The sequence below is a fragment of the Festucalex cinctus genome, chromosome 4, assembly GCF_051991245.1.
Source record: "Festucalex cinctus isolate MCC-2025b chromosome 4, RoL_Fcin_1.0, whole genome shotgun sequence".
Lineage (NCBI taxonomy): Eukaryota > Metazoa > Chordata > Actinopteri > Syngnathiformes > Syngnathidae > Festucalex > Festucalex cinctus.
In genome coordinates, this window is record NC_135414.1 from 20967800 (window position 1) to 20986162 (window position 18363).

The 18363-nt window shown below is 37.7% G+C and overlaps 1 protein-coding gene across 2 annotated transcripts in view; it reads left to right on the top strand.

Moving 5' to 3' along the window:
* Positions 1-17325, top strand: part of chst8 (carbohydrate (N-acetylgalactosamine 4-0) sulfotransferase 8) — a 134468-nt gene extending 117143 nt beyond the window's left edge. For both annotated transcript variants that reach the window (XM_077519649.1, XM_077519650.1), the window contains 3 exons: positions 7502-7539; positions 10444-10836; positions 11675-17325. In XM_077519649.1, the coding sequence (XP_077375775.1) occupies positions 7502-7539; positions 10444-10836; positions 11675-12361 (1118 nt within the window). In that variant the 3' untranslated portion in view covers positions 12362-17325. The remainder of the gene's footprint in view (positions 1-7501; positions 7540-10443; positions 10837-11674) is intronic.
* Positions 17326-18363: the final 1038 nt, after the last annotated feature.

Sequence of the window (18363 nt, forward strand, 5' to 3'; positions counted from 1 at the left end):
CTTAGATATCATCGTGAAATAGATGGAAATAGATTACCAGATATGAGCCCACTTACTTCAATATGCTTGTATTGCGTGTCAACCAAAAGAATCAATAAGGTTGCACTACTTCATTTTTTTCTCTCCAAACAAAATCACATATATCCACTAAGCCAAACAAGTAAATTGACCGGTAGGGACAGACGTGGTCCGTTCTGCTGCCAACTCCCCAGTCAGGAAAGTAGCTCTTGGCTGTCCTAAAAGAAGCTGGAAGTCGCAAATGACATCATTACCAAATTTGCATAATTTGAAATTTGCATGTAATACTAATGGACGCTGCAGGAGAGAGGAATAACATCATGGGAGAGAAAAAAGTTAAAAACACCCGAAAGGAGACCGGAAAAAGTCGCTAGATTTGTCGCTAGTTGCGTTTGACAAAAAGAGATTTAACGAGAAAGTCGTCAAGTTGGCACACTGTCAATGTCTTGTTTTAAATTAGGGGACCATACCTCAGTTGCATATTCTAATCCAGGTTTAACACAAACATCATATAATTTCATGAAAAGCTCAATGTTAGGTTTGTGAAAATTAGGAAAAATAAGATTACCTTTCAAAAAGCCTCTCTTTGCTCTAGTCGAACAATGTTGACAAAACTTTCAAAAAAAAAAACTTGAAAAAGTTCTACCCCTAAGTCCAAACTACATTATTACCAGTGAGTCTCATTATAGCCATAATGCACACCCAATCAATTTTCCACAGCCATTTCCAGCTGCTTGTTACTGGACCACTGATAAACTGCGTCCAAATCAGATTGGATTAAGTCTCCAACATCATAACGACTACAATAACCATAAAGTTTAGCATCATCCGCAAAGATCTTAACACTGTCTGAATTTGTAACTTCCTGTTCAACTGTGATATTTCCTGTATGGCTGTTAGTCTTATGATGCATTCGAGGATGGTCAGAAGTCGGATATATCCGACTTGGTTTTTCCCAACCAAAATGGCGGCTAGTGATAAATTGTTTTATTTTTTGGACCTCAAAACTCATTTTGACCTTCAGCAAACTTACCTGCTCGCAATTTTGCTTCATTTATTGTTTTTATCTTATTTCATGAACATTCCATACAGTTCAGTAGTTCACCGTATAATTTTATGCAGGGAGATAGCGGCATACTGTCACGTATGTTGTGTTACGTGAAGTCATGTTAAATATTTATGAATGAAGAAAGCTATCTAGTTTTATACCAGAGTAAATTGTGTTTTACCATTCAAGGTCTGTGTTTCCAAAGGGAAAAGCATTGTAGAATTACATCATTTGTAGTCCATCGGTGAAGTCGTGGTCCCTTTTTTTTCCGACTTTGCAAGTGGAATGTTCAACGGGGCGTTCCCACACACTTCTTGGTTTGAACTAGGAAAAGTCTGACTTCCGACTATCCTCGAATGCAGCATTACTTCCTGTTTAGCTGTGTTACTTGCTTTGTTTTGCGTTTTGCGTGACTTTAGTCACCTTTTTTACTTCCTGTGAGACTGCAGTTTTTGCGTGACTTCCTTTATTTAAAGTACATTACATAATGGTTTTGCCTTTTTCACTGCAAAGGAATTTCTCTTATCTTCTTAGCGACTAAAATTAAGTTATGCTTCAAGGTTTTGTGACAGATGTTAAATTTGGCATGTCCGAGTACATTTTTTTTTTTTTAAACTAATTCAGGCAGTACTATATCTTAATATCGACTATGCACTTACACTTGATTTTTGGTGCCATTGCTTTAAATTAGAATGATTTTATGTTCCAGATGATGCATTCAAATGAAAAAGGAGCGTGTTCCCACTAGTATAATAAGTATAACATATTACCTCCTTTACTACTGAAATGACCATGAAGTATGGCATTGGAAGAGAAATAATGAAGGAAGGGACTCATTTGGATTGTGTGTGTGTGCATGTGAGCACCTTCTTCTCAATGATTTATGCACGTTGCCTTGCACTTGGGTCAGAGTTCAAAGGTTTAGCTCGTACGTGATGTTCAGAAGCATAGAACGTTTTATGGATTTCTCCATTTACCACGTCCTCTGAGATGCTGTTATAAAAAGAAAGAAAGAGATTGCATGGCGGAGGTCTGAGGAAGGTCAGAACGGTTGCATTGCATCATCAACACCTCAAATAGCTTTGACTGAACAGGTCATTTTGCAGGCATTTACACTCATCTTACATGCCCTCATTCAGTTGACTCAGACAAACATGGCCACTAAATGAAAGAATTGTTGTCAATGCCCGTTCTAAACTGACCCAGGCCAAGGTTATTTTAGTTAACCAAAATTAACGAAATAACTAAAACAAAAATTTGAAAACATTTTCGTTAATTAAATAAAACAAAAATGAAAATGCTTTTTAAAAAACTAAAATTAATTGAAACTACATGATTTAAATTTACAAAAACTACCTTTAACTATAATAATAGTGAAAATGTCCTTCATTTTTGTCTTTGGTAATTAATTTAATACATGACCCTTTGAGGTTGATTTTGAATGTTATTTAAGTAGTGTCACAAGAAAGTGACGTCATCTAGCAGTAGCCAATAGAAAATCATCTTCAAATGATGTCGCTCCTAGTTGACAATTTTGCGTGTTTAACTTTTGGCTCCAATGGAAGAAGTGTATTACTTTTTTACTTTTTTTCACTTTACCCTCGTGTTTATTAAATATTGTGCACAAGTTATACACATTTTTTTTTAAACAAAAACTAATATTAAAATAATTAAAAACTAAGAGCCGCCTAGAAAACTAATTACAACAAAATTTAAAAAACAAAACTCTAAACGAAATAAAAATAAACTATAATGAAATTTCCCAAACTAAAATAACCCTGACCCAGGCTCGTTATTTCCATCATTTTATTCAGGTTATTTAGGTACAAGAGATGTCATCTCATACCTCAGCTCCCGCGAGGTGGTGCTGAACATTTTCCAGGCTTGAAGTTGTGAACACAATGGTGAAAATAATGCAGAACGGTGGTGATGGTGTCGCTCTGTTCTTGTCAAGTAGAACCCAAAGTGTACTGAAGAATAATGGATTCTGGTATGTGCTTGAAGGAGGAGTGCACAAAGGCAGGATGACATCATATTAACTGTATATCGCAACAAATGAAAGTGTTCTCATTTATTAGTTCTCTTCCAGTGAGTCACATAAGTTATGTCTGATGTTAAAGGAATCTTTGCAAAGCGTCAGTAACTAATTGGAACCGATGCTGTCAGCAACTGACGTGTTAGTTTAATCTTGGTTGAAGTACGCTGCAGTAGTGCTGCATTTGTATGGGATCATTTCTGTGAGTAGGAATAACAAGAATCTCTCAACATTTTAAATGCCATGGAGTCAGAGTTCTCCAAATTGAAGATGTTCCATCTTGTGATGAATAACTAGATTTCAACATCTACCATTTTGCACCAAAACCATAAATCACCATCTCTTCCCTCCAAACATCCTCAAAAAAAGTCACAAAGGCTTTTACTGCAGCTTTTCATTGTAAACGTGCTGATCCTTGCACTGCTTTGTTGGCACACCACCTCAGAACAATTTTCGTTGCAAAGCTACATTCAAGCTATGCAACCTCTTCAACATCCCGACAGTGTTGGTACACCCACCCGCACTCTCACGCTCAAATTGAATAACTAATGAGTTTTTTGGATGCAACTTGACTGCTTAAGGAGAACACTCACCGTCTGCGCCGTCGCTAGTTAAAACTCTCTTTCCCCGTTTGGTATAACAAGCTCATTATTTCCACGTTGCTTTTGTCCTTTTTGTCCGTCCCTCCTTAAAATAGATGCCGCATGATGTGCATCTCTGTCAGAGGGCTTCGAGTGGGGGAAAGGTTGATACTGCTAATGATGTGGCCCTCGCTCGTGTGTCGCACCCACTTGCATGAATATTCAATTTTTTATTTTTTTTTATTTTTTCCGGGGCCCTGCAGAGAGGTGAGGCTCTCAAGGTTTGATGTAGAGGGCAAGAATGGATAAAGCTAGCTAGTGATTACAATTGAAAAACAGATTAGTCAGTTAAATTTGACCAATCTAGCTGGTAGTTATGTGTCCAATAGATCCTTTGGTTAAAACAACCACTCGAGAATGGTGTTTTCACCACCTTGGGCCAAACCGATACAAATTGGTCATTCAAACCAAGAGATTGGCTAATCTGTGTTTGAGGCTGACATTTTTTCTGGAATTCTCATTCTCTGCATTTGACCCATCCACTGAGAGAGTGGTGGGCAGCAGCAGTGGCAGCGTTTGGAAATCATTTGATAATCTCACCCTCAAATTCCAGCCCGTAATGTTGAGTGTCACGTTGGCGACTGACCCGAGTCAAATCATGTGACTCGCATCCACCACCTGTGCTACATATGTCAGTTTTCACAATTTATTGCTGTTTTTCCAGACGCCATGGTGAAAATCGATAGCGTAGTTACGCAGAGTGAAATTGACCGCCTGTGAAATTGCAATCAAGCAGGCACTCTTAGCCGTAACCAAATAGACACTACAAAGATAAATGATGTTTTCAATTCCCTCCCCCCTTGAATTTGCTTGAAATTATCTTACATGTTTTACTTCTATTACATTAAAGGAAAATGCTTCTCTTGGGCATCCCAACTTGAATAATATTGCGTTCGCAAAGGATTTGAAGCCTCTTTTGCAATAAATTTGTGTAACAAATTCCACTACTTAACAGGATTCACTTTCATGTGAACTACCAGCTTAATATATTTTTTTTCTTTTTGTGCATTTACGAAGCCCCAGACATCACAATGGGAAAAGATGGAAAAATAAATTGCGGACGCAACAGAGGTATAACTTGGGCACAAAATGTTAATTTGTTGTTCCAGCGTTAAACACAGCAAAAGGTGACACGTGAAGCAAAACATCGGCAAAAGCAACAGCCGAGAATACGTGTAAGAACACGGCGGATGGAGACGAAGAAAAATAAAAACTCCTCCAGAGGGAAGCAATTAGACCTTGGGAGATTTCAATTACCACCTCGATGGGCCTTTCAAGATCAATAAGCAGCCTTGTATGTCGACGTGATGGTCGTCTGAGGGGCTGATCGCGTTAGCAGACGCTTTTGTTGTGCGTGTGTGTGTTTGCGGTACTAAATATTCATGTGTTTCATAAACGGCAACAACATTTGATGGATCCACACAGTCTACATGACCGATCATTAGGGGTGAGGAGATCAAATAGTACAGCTGAACTAAAACAAGATTGGAAAATATTCCCCTTCCCCCTCCTCCTCCTCCTCCCTCTCCTCCTCTTCTTTTGGAGCAACAAAGACAACAGGCATGCTAAGCTGAAACCATAGCGCATGGTGGCAACACCTTTTATTGTAACACCCAAGTGTGGGGCACTTCAAAACAAAATGGTGGAACACGACAGACTGCAAGTTTCTTACTGTCTGGGGTTTTGTTTATCCATTTAAAAAAAAAAAAAAAAAAACAGACGATCAAAATCAAGCACACAAAGAGGCCTAACCATTTAGTTGATTATAGGCAAGGCCATTCACTTCACATTTACAAACATAAAATAAATAATTATTAATTTAAAAATAAAAAATAAATAACATGCGCAAATATATTATATATTTTCTGATCCTGTTTTGTGCAGGGTACAATAAAATCTCATTAATATCAATCTGGAGCGGCGCAGTGTCAGAAATTTTGGTCTTGATTATGTTCTAGGGTGGCTTTTTTGCAGCCCGAATGTTGATCTTAAATCTGTGCAGGGCACAACAAATTCTCAAGACTATTAAGGAGGTTCAGGAGGGGTTTTTTTTCTTGGCAATTCTCATCGGCTCTATGTATTGTTAAGGGGGACAAAAATCAAGCACACAAAGAAATGTACACTTTCCTGTGAAACAAGCAGTGTGGGGATGTTTTGCCGCATTCTGCACAATCTGTGTGGGTGACAATGGAATCGCAAGAATATCAAAGCATTCTGGAGCTATTTGGCAAGTCACAACAGTGCACAACAAAAAGAACACTGTAGCTACTGTCACATAAGTTAGTAAAATATGAATTAATACACAGTGAAAAACATGGAGGCTTGGTTATGTTCTACTTTGCTGCATCTGGCACGTTTGTGTCATGTCCGTGCAGGGTACAATGAAATGTCAAAAACAGCACGGCATTCTGAAATTCAAAAGTTTAAAAGAGCTATTTTCACACTGCAGCTCTATTCCTTTTTTTTTTTTATTGATTTTTTTCCTTAGCCGATTTTTTCATTTCATCATTTCATTTCCAAATCCCGGCCACAAAATTCACATTCACATGAAACTCAGTTATCTAGTCGTCTAGTTAACATACTAGCCAACACTAACATTCTAAGTCATTAATTAAACTCAAGTTTTGTAATCTACACATAGGAACTGGGTGAGAATACAGGCAATATGTAACTGTCAAGCTTTATGGCACTAGGGAATGCTAGCTGCTAGGGGTGTTAAAAAAAAATCGATTCGGCGATATATCGCGATACTACATCGCGCGATTCTCGAATCGATTCAATGATCGGTAAATCGATTTTTTTTTATTTTTTTTTATTATTATTATTATTTATTTTTTTATTTTTTTAGGATTCACACCTTAAGCATGGAAGAATGTTATATGAACGGAACATTAAGCCTTAATATTTTATTTCATTGCTGTTCAAACATGAAACAAATTACAACCTCTATAAGACTGAAATTTCAGATAAATAAATAATACATTTTCATATAAATGTTACACTCTACAAGCTTACTGATTAGTATTTTCTAAATTTGAATGAAAAAAAATCGCAACAATCGACTTATAAATTCGTATCGGGATTAATCGGTATCGAATCGAATCGTGACCTGTGAATCGTGATACGAATCGAATCGTCAGGTACTAGGCAATTCACACCCCTACTAGCTGCTAAAGAAAAGCAAAGGAAAACACAGCTACTTGACTTGCGTTTGGCATGAGACTCGAGGTACATTCAATGACCTCTCAGAGTGTCGATAATTGCAAACATAGACAGAAAACTCAATCAATGAATCAAACACCGTGACTGTAGAGTAATATTATTATAGCACCCTTGCCCGAATCCAACATGACATGGTGAACGCATCACTTAGTGAGGGTTTCGGTTGCCATCCCACTTTCTCACCCTCTCTTCGCCCCTTATCCATCACTTCCACCCTCCAAATTGCAAGTGACAAGCCACTTACGCAAAGGTGTCTACGCCTAGCAACCCCCACACAACCTCCCCTGCTTTCCCTCGACTACCACCCATCAGCAGCCATGTAGGCCCACTTAGACCTGTCAGCCTGATTAAATGACAGCTGGTTTTAGGATATGTTGCAGGTTATATCTGAAAAATATGTCCAGAGTAATAAACGTCCTTGGTTCCGCTTGCTTAAATCTGCCAATGAATCTCCCGCCTGTCACTATAGTGACCATAAAAATGTCTCCATAGTCCTCAAAGGACTATTCAACTTGTTTTGTTCTACCTTCTCCACAGGTGTGAAGCTCGATAGAACTGTGCTGCAATCCAGGGAGGTATGTTTACTCCACGCACACAAATACGCACGCACACATGCACACGCTCACCTGTTATCTACTCCAATGAGAGCAAATGTCGGCCTTGTATCTCTCAGCTCGTCCGATGGCATCAGTGTAAGAGGAGCTGACCTCGCGCAGTATCCAGCACCACCCGTGTCTTTAGTCAGACCAGAGCTGGTTCACGACTCTCGTTGGTTTTAATTGCTAAGAGGCTTGTGCTATTGAGTCAAAGATTATTCTGGTAAGGGTGTTCACCTACATTTAAAAAAAAAATGTATTTGTATACATATAGAAATGTGCTCGTTTTAAAATATGTTACAATTAATATTTTATGAATAAAATATATGCTATGTAAAGTTAAAAATACACTTTAAAAAATATGTTCTATAAAATACATTTATTAAATGCAGCACAAATATGTTCTGTTTGCTTGCTATTTTTTTCTTATGAAATATCAAAATCGATTAAAAATATAGATTTTTAAAACATATTCTATAAACTATATAACTATAACACAATGAATCCGACACAAATATTTACTATCAATTTATTTTTTTCAGTGAGTTAATATGTTCATGTGTTAATATGAAACACTATGTAATGTTTGACCAAGGTTAAAATGTATTGTATGAAAGTATTTGATTAAATAAATACATAAATAAATAAAATTATTAAATAATTTGAATCCTTTATTTAGTTTACATTCATTTATTATTAATAATCTGAATATTAATGAATTTGTTTTCAAATAATAAAATATTTTTCAATTCTAAATTATCTTTAAATATATTTTCAAAAATATAATAAAAATAAAATAAAATAAAAAGTCATCTATACTACAAAAGCTTCATTGTGAGTATTTAATGGTTTACTTATTTTATTGTTCTATTGAAGTTTATTCTTCGTATTTTTCTATTATAATTTCTATACATTTGTAAATCCATAATAATTATATGGTGTTTATACCTACTTGTATGATTATTTTTTTTTTATTAATATGCCAAACGAGAACCAATTATGAACCATACAGCTCATAACGCTTATAAATTGCACTCCCGTCATTCATTACACTTAACACTGATATTACAAATAGCATCCGATACTCTTTACTCACATTCCATGTAAATTTTGATTGTTTCAGGGTCATCATTCTATCCTATGCACAAAATAGGCTGTTAGAAAAAGCAACACATCTCACATGTTTGTCAAATGTTTCCACATGGGGAGCTTGTTTGTTGTAGGCTGACACACACACGCATACACGCACACCCCCGCACGCACACACACACGACACATTCTGTCACAAATGGTTAGCATCACCATCTCGCCACTCAAACCGCACATAAATTGTGTAGTTGCATGAAAGAATCAAAACATTTGCATGCTTCACTTGCTCACTTAAATTTAAGAAGCTTTTTGGAGAATCTGCGAATATGCAGGGGTCAAGTGTAGTTTTACGTTGTAATATTATCAGTCACCTCTAGATGGCAGACAGGTCTTGTTTGCTTATTTGTATACTGTATAATAACTTGAGTAGGCTTAATCATTTTTGCGACTTTGGAATGACATGCAGGCCAAACGTAGTATTTCAATAAAATTAAAATTGTGAGTGAGGATAGTTTTTGTACAAAATTTGTTCTTGCACTTAATGTTGGTTTCTTGTTCAACAGTTATGGGCTGTCCTTGAATGATAATTTATAGCAGCATCTTTATCGGGACTCATTGCCCTTTTAGTCATCTGCAGTGACGATCCCAGATCCAAGATGACATCAATGTCGCATCGTGCTCATAAAATGATTCCAGTGACTTGATGACACCATCAGAGTGTTTAATTGAAATCAAATGTCAGCATGCGCAGTGGCCCTGGGCATAGTGGCCATCAGGCAGTAGGAAATTCTAATTGAAACACACCATTAAGTGTTTATGGGACACCTATATGATAGCAGCACCTAATCATAGGCCCAGGATGGATTTGGCAACTGTGTGGCTGCAACATGAGACGTGTTCTTATAGTGCAACAGCACCATCTAGTGGCACATATAGCAACGACTTGTTTTACTGCGTGGTAAGCAGCTCACTAAAACCTATATTGTAATTCCTTCACTGTTTTCTTTGGATTCATTAAAATATGTATGACTGCACTTGTATTAACAAAATGCTTTTGTACTGCACAGATGTGCTTTAAACAGATCTAGTTTATGCCTCCCAGAGTAGTGCTTGTCTCCTTGGAGTCGAGTTGATCAGGTTGGAGATTGTGTATTGATTGTGTCCTGTGGATTGTTGCTTCATGTCCACCTCAGCAACAGCGCTGAAGTTGCCAGCTATTGATTGACAGGACATTTTGCTATGTATTGTAAAGCACTGGTTAGTATCAGCTATTTTTATTGATTTATGTTATGTATGTTTATAGGTTCTTTTGTTTTGTTTTTTGCAATAGTTTGTATTTTATTTCAATATCATAATTTCTATGAATTTTATTATAAATTTTGAATGATTTGTTTGAAAATAAGAAATTATTTGTTATATGGTTCAGTTGTAGTTTTATTTTTAAGCTACATTTTTATTATTACACATTTATTATTGTATTTTGCCTATTTTTTTTTTTTTTTTTTTTTTTTTTTTTTTTTTTTTTTCATATTTACTGTTAACCACCACAGTCTTCAAGGCTATATGAGCAGAAGTTCTTTGGAATGGCAAACCTAAAGAATATTGAAAGAGGTGCCCAGTATAATGATTATAAATATTTGGCCTGAAATTGAAAGCATTATTGTTATCCAGCCAGTCATATCCCTGCAGTTTGTTCATTGAGGTTCTCCTTTTTCCACTTGGGTGACAGTTTAGAGTTTAATCACAGCTATTTATCCCCCCCCACCTCCCCACCCCCAAACTCTTTCTCCTCAGGACAAAGACCAAGGAAAATCTAACGTCATGCCGAGTCCGATCTCCCCCATGCAGTTCCCGCAGTTCTGGAAGAGAGAACAGCTGATCATAAGTGGATCCCAGGAACAAGACTTGGGCTCGCAGCGCATCTCAAAGAAGCACCGCAAGCTCCTGAAAACAAGTCCTCCCAACCAGCGCACCAACAGCTCTCCCTCCTCATCCTCCTCCTTTTCTTCGTTGTCAGGATTGTTTTCCCTCCAGCGCTGGAGGAAGGTCTCCAGCCTTATGCAGCAGCGTCAGCAGGTCATCAAGAAGATGTGCGCCAAGTACAAGACCAACGTCTCCAAGACCATCACTCAGCAACACGTGAAGAACATCTTTGTCGAGGACAAGCACAAGCTCCTCTACTGCCAGGTATTGTGGGGGGAAAATGTTCTGACATGAAGTATTTGCTCTTTAGATGTGAGGTGGATTTTATTCAATAACTTAATTTGATGTATTTGTATCAAGGACAGTACATATTAATAAACACAAATACATTGACTAAAATGTACATTAAAACCAACTAGGGATAAACAAATACAGAAAGCATGAAAACATTCAAAAGTAATGTAACATTGGTGTTATTTGTGACAAAATAAAGGCATACAATGATGTAAAAAGGAGGATAACACAATTTAGCAATGATAAATATGAGAGAAATAGAAATATTTGTCGTGACTGAGGTCTAGTTGTAATTTCTAATCAACAAAATGGGCATGAGTTGCTTCATGTTCTAATTAACTTTGGTCTTAACTTAAAATGAAAAATGCACTATTCCTGTCACCGACATTCAACATGAAATGCTTATGCCACCTAGTGTCAGAGAAATTGCCTCGACGGGACTGAATGACTGAATGTTTTACACTCATTTGAACTTGTGTAGTACATCTTTTACAAATAAAATGACTATCAATGAACTAAAACATACAATTGTATTTTTTTTAGCAGAAGCTCCAGCCTTAGCGGCTAGCGGCTAAACGTGTCCATGTAAGCTGGCGAAAGCTGTAAAAATATATATATAAATGATTCTACTTTTCTACACACTTTTATGCTGACAGTCCGTCACAGTTGCTGTTGCTACTGATCACTTTTTAGCAAACCAGGCAGTAGGATATCCGAATACAAAAATATTCAATAGTGGCAGCTCGGGTACCACTTCTTCATTATGTTACAAGATGGACTAACAGATGTAAATTGTTCTATAACGTAGGTGCCCAAGTCAGGCTGCTCCAACTGGAAGCGGACTCTGATGGTGCTGGCGGGTGTAGCGTCGGACCCTCACAACATCAGCCACGATACTGCGCACTTCGGCAGCACCTTGCAGACCCTGAACAACTTTGACCGCCAGGGCATCATACGCCGCCTGGGCAGCTATACCAAAGTCATGTTTGTGCGAGAACCTCTTGAGAGGCTAGTGTCGGCCTACCGAGACAAATTTGAGAACCCCAACGACTACTACCACACAAATTTCGGGAAGCCCATCATCTCCAAGTACAGGCCCAACGCCTCAAGGTCAGCCCTGGAGTCGGGCAGCGGCGTCACCTTCCAGGAATTTGTACAGTACCTCGTCGACGTGCACCGGCCCATCAGCATTGACATCCATTGGGAGGCGGCCAACCAGCTGTGCAACCCGTGCCTCATTGACTACGACTTCATCGGCAAGTTCGAGAACATGGCGGAGGAGTCCGACCTGTTGCTGCGCTTGTCCGGAGCGCCGCGCAACCTCAAGCTGCCCAATTTCAAGGACCGGAACGTGGCCGACGAGCGGACGTCAATGAAGATCACGCAGAAATATTTTGCGCAGCTCGGCATGTTGGAGAGGCAGCGGGTGTACGACTATTACTACATGGATTATCTCATGTTTAATTACTCCAAACCTTTACAAATTCTATACTGACAGACATTCGTCGATACTTCTTGCCGCCACTCCTGCAGCTATTCCACATCTGTAACCATAAACATTTCTTGACTCGAATATGTTAAATGTGACCACGCTAGTTTAAACATGACATTCTGATTAATATTGCATTTGTGGAATATAAGTTATGAAGCAAATTTCAGCCCTTTTTACCATCTCAAGAGGCAGCCATTTTGCCACTTGCTGTCGAATGAAGATGACATCACAGTTGCTCAGGGAACGACTAATAAAAACTCACCTGTTTTCTGAAGCTGAGCTGTGATTGGTTGTTAGTTGAGACCTGAACAACTGTGAGGTCATTTTCACTCAACTGCAAGTGACAAAATGGCTGCCGTCTGATATTGATGAAACTGCTGGATATTGCTGCTTAACTTGTATTCCACTAACGCAATATTAACCACAGTACCGCATTTAGACTAGTGGGGCTGCATAAAACATATTGTTGTCAATAATTTTGGGGGGTTTTAGGCAAGATTTTGTTTGTATTTTATAGAAGGCTGGAACTGCCCATGTGTACTAATCAGTTTTTACTGAGATGTCTTCCAACATACTGCAAAGTCATTGGATCGTCTTCATCATGTCGTTAGAACGTATTGGCAAAATGTGGGCCAAATGCTTAAAACAAATGTGCACAAATAAGTCAGTTATGGCATGATGGGAAGTAATGTAATGTTTTTAGCATTTAGCCTATGTTTTACCAATATGTACAAACAACTTTACCGTTGTGTTCGAATGGCTTTGCAAATATGTTTGAACGACATAGCCAAGTCAAAACTTGACTCCACATTGGCAGTTCCGCGCTTCCTTCGTTTTTAAAACCTTTGTACCAGATCACAATGATGCAAAAATGTGCATAATGCTGCATTCACTTTTTACGGCTACCACTTGACAATAAGCATACCCTTAGAAAGGCTTTATAAAGAAATTTTCAGATTGCTTATGAGTAAATTTAATGCTTTGAAAAGCCAAAGTTGCTGTAAAATCATAAGTGTGGAAGTTGACGAGACATTAATTTGTTTTAAAGCTGCATTAAGGAAGTTTAAATGTTAAAATTACAGATTTTTACACATCTATATGCAGAAGCATTGCCCTGATGTGTAGCGCAAACCCGAATGTGTTCACAACAACTGCATTGATAAGCCTGTAAGTCTCTTCTTTATTCTAGAGGTGGCAGTCATGTAGCCTATATTAAAAAAAAAAAAAAAAAAAAAAAAAAAGTGTCAAACTCCTTAATGCAGCTTTAAATTCATTTAGGAATGCATTGACATACAGTGTTCTTTCACTACTAAAAAATAATCCAACTCCGTGGAAATTCACCTACCACAGAATCACAGGTATCATGGATCGCATCACCCGTATAAAGTGAGGGAACATTTTATCTGAACAAATTCCAATACTGTTTGATGTATTGCAAAAACCTACCAGAGTGGTTTGATCACAGCAATTCAAAATCTGCTTTCGTCAGCATAAGTCGGCCTTTGACAACAACATCTGTAGTAAGTAGATGTGAGCCGGTTCTTATGACTTTACAAATAAATGAAGCTATAACTATTATTCATATGCCTTTTAAATGGGTCGCCCCTTATTGTAAAATGGTGCCTGTTTGTGTGACGTTGTTAAAAGTACTACCAACCGTCTTTAAATGCAAACTATGTATTATTGACTATGAGTACACAGCAATGTAGACTATTGAAATTATAGATGTTTATGCTTTTAGGGGAAAAACGTGTTTATAATGGTGTGCAACAGACTTTCAATTATGTCTTGCTGTAAGTCATATAGTAAAAACAAATGCCTTTCCACCAAATGCATTGACTACTTGACTTAAAGGCGAAGTCAACCTTTAACATTTCTTGACAATAATACATGTGACCTCACTAGTCTGACATGACATTCTCATATTCCACTAACGCAATATGAATCAGAATACCGTATTTAAACTAGTGGGGCTGCATAGAACATACTAACATAGTATTGTCAAGAAATTGTTTTTGGGTTGACTTCCTTTAAAGCAGCTCCGGCATCGGTATACCTCTATGTATCCGTTCGTACTAGTACACATATTTGATGTACATGTTTTTTGCGAAACATAAACAGTCACAAAATTGACTGCATAACACCCCAAACCGCACCCCACATCCCCGCCCCTCTCAAATGTGTCCAGTGCTGTCCACTCTGCAGCTGTGTGCACTTTTGGTAGCATTTTTTGTACTTTTATGCTCTGTTGGGTTCGTGCTTTGAAATACTACTCATCACTTGGAGGTATTTACTTGGGCATCCAAGTATTTACAGGGTACACCGTGTTGCTGCCTGTTTGTGGTATAGACTTTAATAAGTGTGTTGATAGCAGCAATGCAAATGATTTTGCAATTCACATAACAAAGCAGATTTGGTTCTTCGACAATCTGAAAATAAATAGTGAGCAAAGATACGAGAATTTAGTAGAATTTTGTATATAAGTTCTACACTGACTTATAAGTTTGTATTCCAACAATTGTATTTGTTTTTAAATAATGTTTTGGGATTGTTCATTAAAATTATCATTATTTTTTGTTTGTTTATTTTCCAAGCCACATCATTTAGTTTGGTCTTGTTGCTCGGCAGAATTCATAACAAACAATCGCCAAGTTGGCCAAAAAGACATCTCAGGATGCCAACTTACCTGGACGTCCAAAATTTTCGAAATCGGACGGTGACAAATTGAATTTAAGCTGACATGGATTAAATAATACAACTTGATTATTTCTCAACTTATCTCCTCAACCTGTTTATTTCATCTACTACTCGGCTAAGGCCTTCTCCTATTGGCTGAAAAGTATCAGTTCAAATTATCCAACAATTTATTTTGAGATAAGTTTATTCATACACATTAATTTTCTCAGTTCTCTGTATTAAATATAAAATTCATGTTACAAAGGTAGTCCCTCCCTTCTCCTGCCCTAATTGCATCTGATATTGATCATGACACACAATAATTGGAATAATAATTGGAAATTAGTGTTTGGAGCACTTTCTTCTGGATTTGGAGAGATCTTGTCCCTAATAGCGAGTCAGCAATATGGATTATGAGCTACATTAATTATTGATGCCTTAGTTTTACAGCTGAATTTAAACTCAGTATTGAATATATGTTATAAATAAAACCATCAAGTTTCCACTGGGAATAATGTAACATTTTGAACATGTTACAGTTTGACACTAATAACGTGTTTAAGGGGGGGTTTTTTCTTCCCAATTTCCTACTAAATTCTCATGACAAAATGTTCCGCATTGACTCCTTGTGAACTGCTCAGTCAGTAACACTGTACCCAACACTACACACATACACACCCTGTACCTATCACAACCAGTCTGCAGCCTTGTATAAGCTTTTTTCCACTCTTTATTGTGTACAATTGTATAATGGGCATTCAGATGAGTCTATATTTTTCTATCTATTTCTAATATATCTCTATCTACACACATATAGTGTATAATATAATCAGTGCTTAATGTGAAGTTTTTTGTTTTGATGTCATCGATTGTGTCGCCACCAGACGAGCTTTGACTCCTATTGAGTTTTGTGTTTGGTGTGCTTGGTTGCACAACTTTCAGACACAATTATACAATTATTCCCTCGTTAAGATGATGGATGTCACATCCTGCCTAGTGACCAAACCACCAAATAACTGTTCTTGTATTTGTGTCTTTGTGGGAGAAAACCCTCCACATCCACCCTCCCTTATGTCAACACAATGAAAACAAGCTCCTTTCACCATGTTCTACTAGATTTACACCAGAGGTCCAAATGTCCAATTCCAATTTAATGTCTATATTCTGATATTCATGTCCATATATATTGCAAGTAACACATCCAATATGGCAGTGAGAACACGGAAGTAAACTATAATACAGCTAACCTCCATAATACTCCACTAGCATTTTATCGTCAATGTACTATGGCTCTCCAAGGCAAGCTTGCCCATATTTGGAAGTGGTTGCCTAGCAGCCTACCAGGAAGTAGCCTGGAGGCTTTCCTTGCTGGTTTGGATCCAAAGTAAACCTCACCCCAGCAACGTGAATTTGGTTCACATGGTGGAGATCTGGAGTTGCTGATTAGTCCACTACAACAACAAAGAATAGCACAGAAGTTCAGTTTTCAATGATTTTAAATGTGAAATGCGTTTTTGTCCTTCTATCATGTGGTGCAACAATCGACATCCATGCAGACTTTTTGGCTAATGCTAAAATGAGCTCCCAAACAAAGGACAATTGTATGACAAACTCCAACACAAATGGCACTAAACTTGTTTGTTCGCCTTATAATGTGCACTAAAAGAAAGTCTAGAGCCAAGGCACATATTTTAAAGGTACATCACAATATATGAGGTACTTTGTATGGGTTGGCTACATGCTTTTGTGTTTTACGTGACAAAATGCCCTGTAACAACGTGCATTTTTTTTTTTTTGTGAGTGAGTGGAAATTCACATTATGTACACATATTACCTATAATCGAATTTGGTGGTGCGACCCATTATGGTGACTTTGTATTTTTTTGTTCTCACGATACTGTGATGGCTTTTGCAAAGTTCTAATATCTAATCTTTAATTAGGTCTTGGTCTGATTCAGTGTTAATTGTAACCCCACTACTTGCCAAAAAACAAAACAATAATCCTGCATCATAATTACTGCTTTTAGTGCCCCTCCGCTAAACATGATTTATCTGTGCGTGTGCGTACTGAAAGCATTCAGTAACTGAAGTAACAAGTGAATGTATCATTGTTAATCATTGTAAATTTGTGTAAGAAAAAAAGTGTGAAGAAAAAAAAAAAGATCTCAAGCCCTTTGTCTTATTTTACACTGCCAATCAAATGGTGACTTTTCAGGAAGACATTTTTCAGGTGGCTCTTTTTTCCGGCAAATGAGTGTGTCTACTAATAAATTGGTCTTTAGCATTTTAAAGTGGTCTCTTGTCATTTTTTAAACGAACCCTTTGTGTTTAGATTTATGTGTATATAATTCACCGAACCCTGCTTTATTGAAAAAAAAAATGAATATTTTCAAATTCAAGATGTCGGTATAGAGACAGCAAATACAATTAAAACAGTAGAGGCCCCAGAATTGAACCCTGTGGAACACCATGCGTAACGTTATACATGCGAATTCATATTGCACATCTGACAACTTTATTTGCTCAACATGGTATGAAGGGATTAAATTAATTAAGAATCACATGACATATCACCTGCATCTTTAGCAGGTAAGCTCAGACTTTTCTACCCCCAGCCACTTCGTTCACCTCTTCCAAGAGGTTCCCAGGCCATTCAGGAGACATCGACTCTCCAGTGTGTCCTGGGCAATCCCCAAGGCGTCCAGCTGGTGGGATGTTCCCGGAACACCTCGTCAGGCAACCTAATAAGATGCCCAAGCCACCTCCCAAATAAATAGCAGCCTTGCTTCCTTTGTTGTTCTGCGGGTGACAGCACGGCGGATGAATATTGATCACAGCGCACAGTCTGAAATGTGATTAAAAGCTCCAGGCTAATTTTCTTCTTTTTTAAGTCATGAAAACACTTTGGGAGGAGAAGTTAAGAAAGAGGGCGCGGGTAACAAAACTGTTCATTTACCTCATTGTGTGGCTAGAGAAGTTTTGTCCTGCTTGGAAAATGTTAAATCAGCCTCAGGGAACGACCAAAGCTAAAGTGATAAACAGCCTCACTTTTGTTTGGGAAGGCAAAAACTTTTACCTTATTTTTTTTTTTTTTGGATTCATTATGATGACAAATTCCTCTGATATCTTGCTGTGTGCCTTCTAGACAGATGTAACTTGGCTGATGATGACACAGCTCCGTCAGCACAAAGGTTTTGCATACCATTTTGTTCCTCATTTGCTCAGTCAACAATATCCACTGGAATGATGACTATTGTTTTAGGATTAGAACACACATGTCGAGGGTCTGGTTCTGAGGAGGACCAAAGTGCAGAAAGGAAGGTTCATCA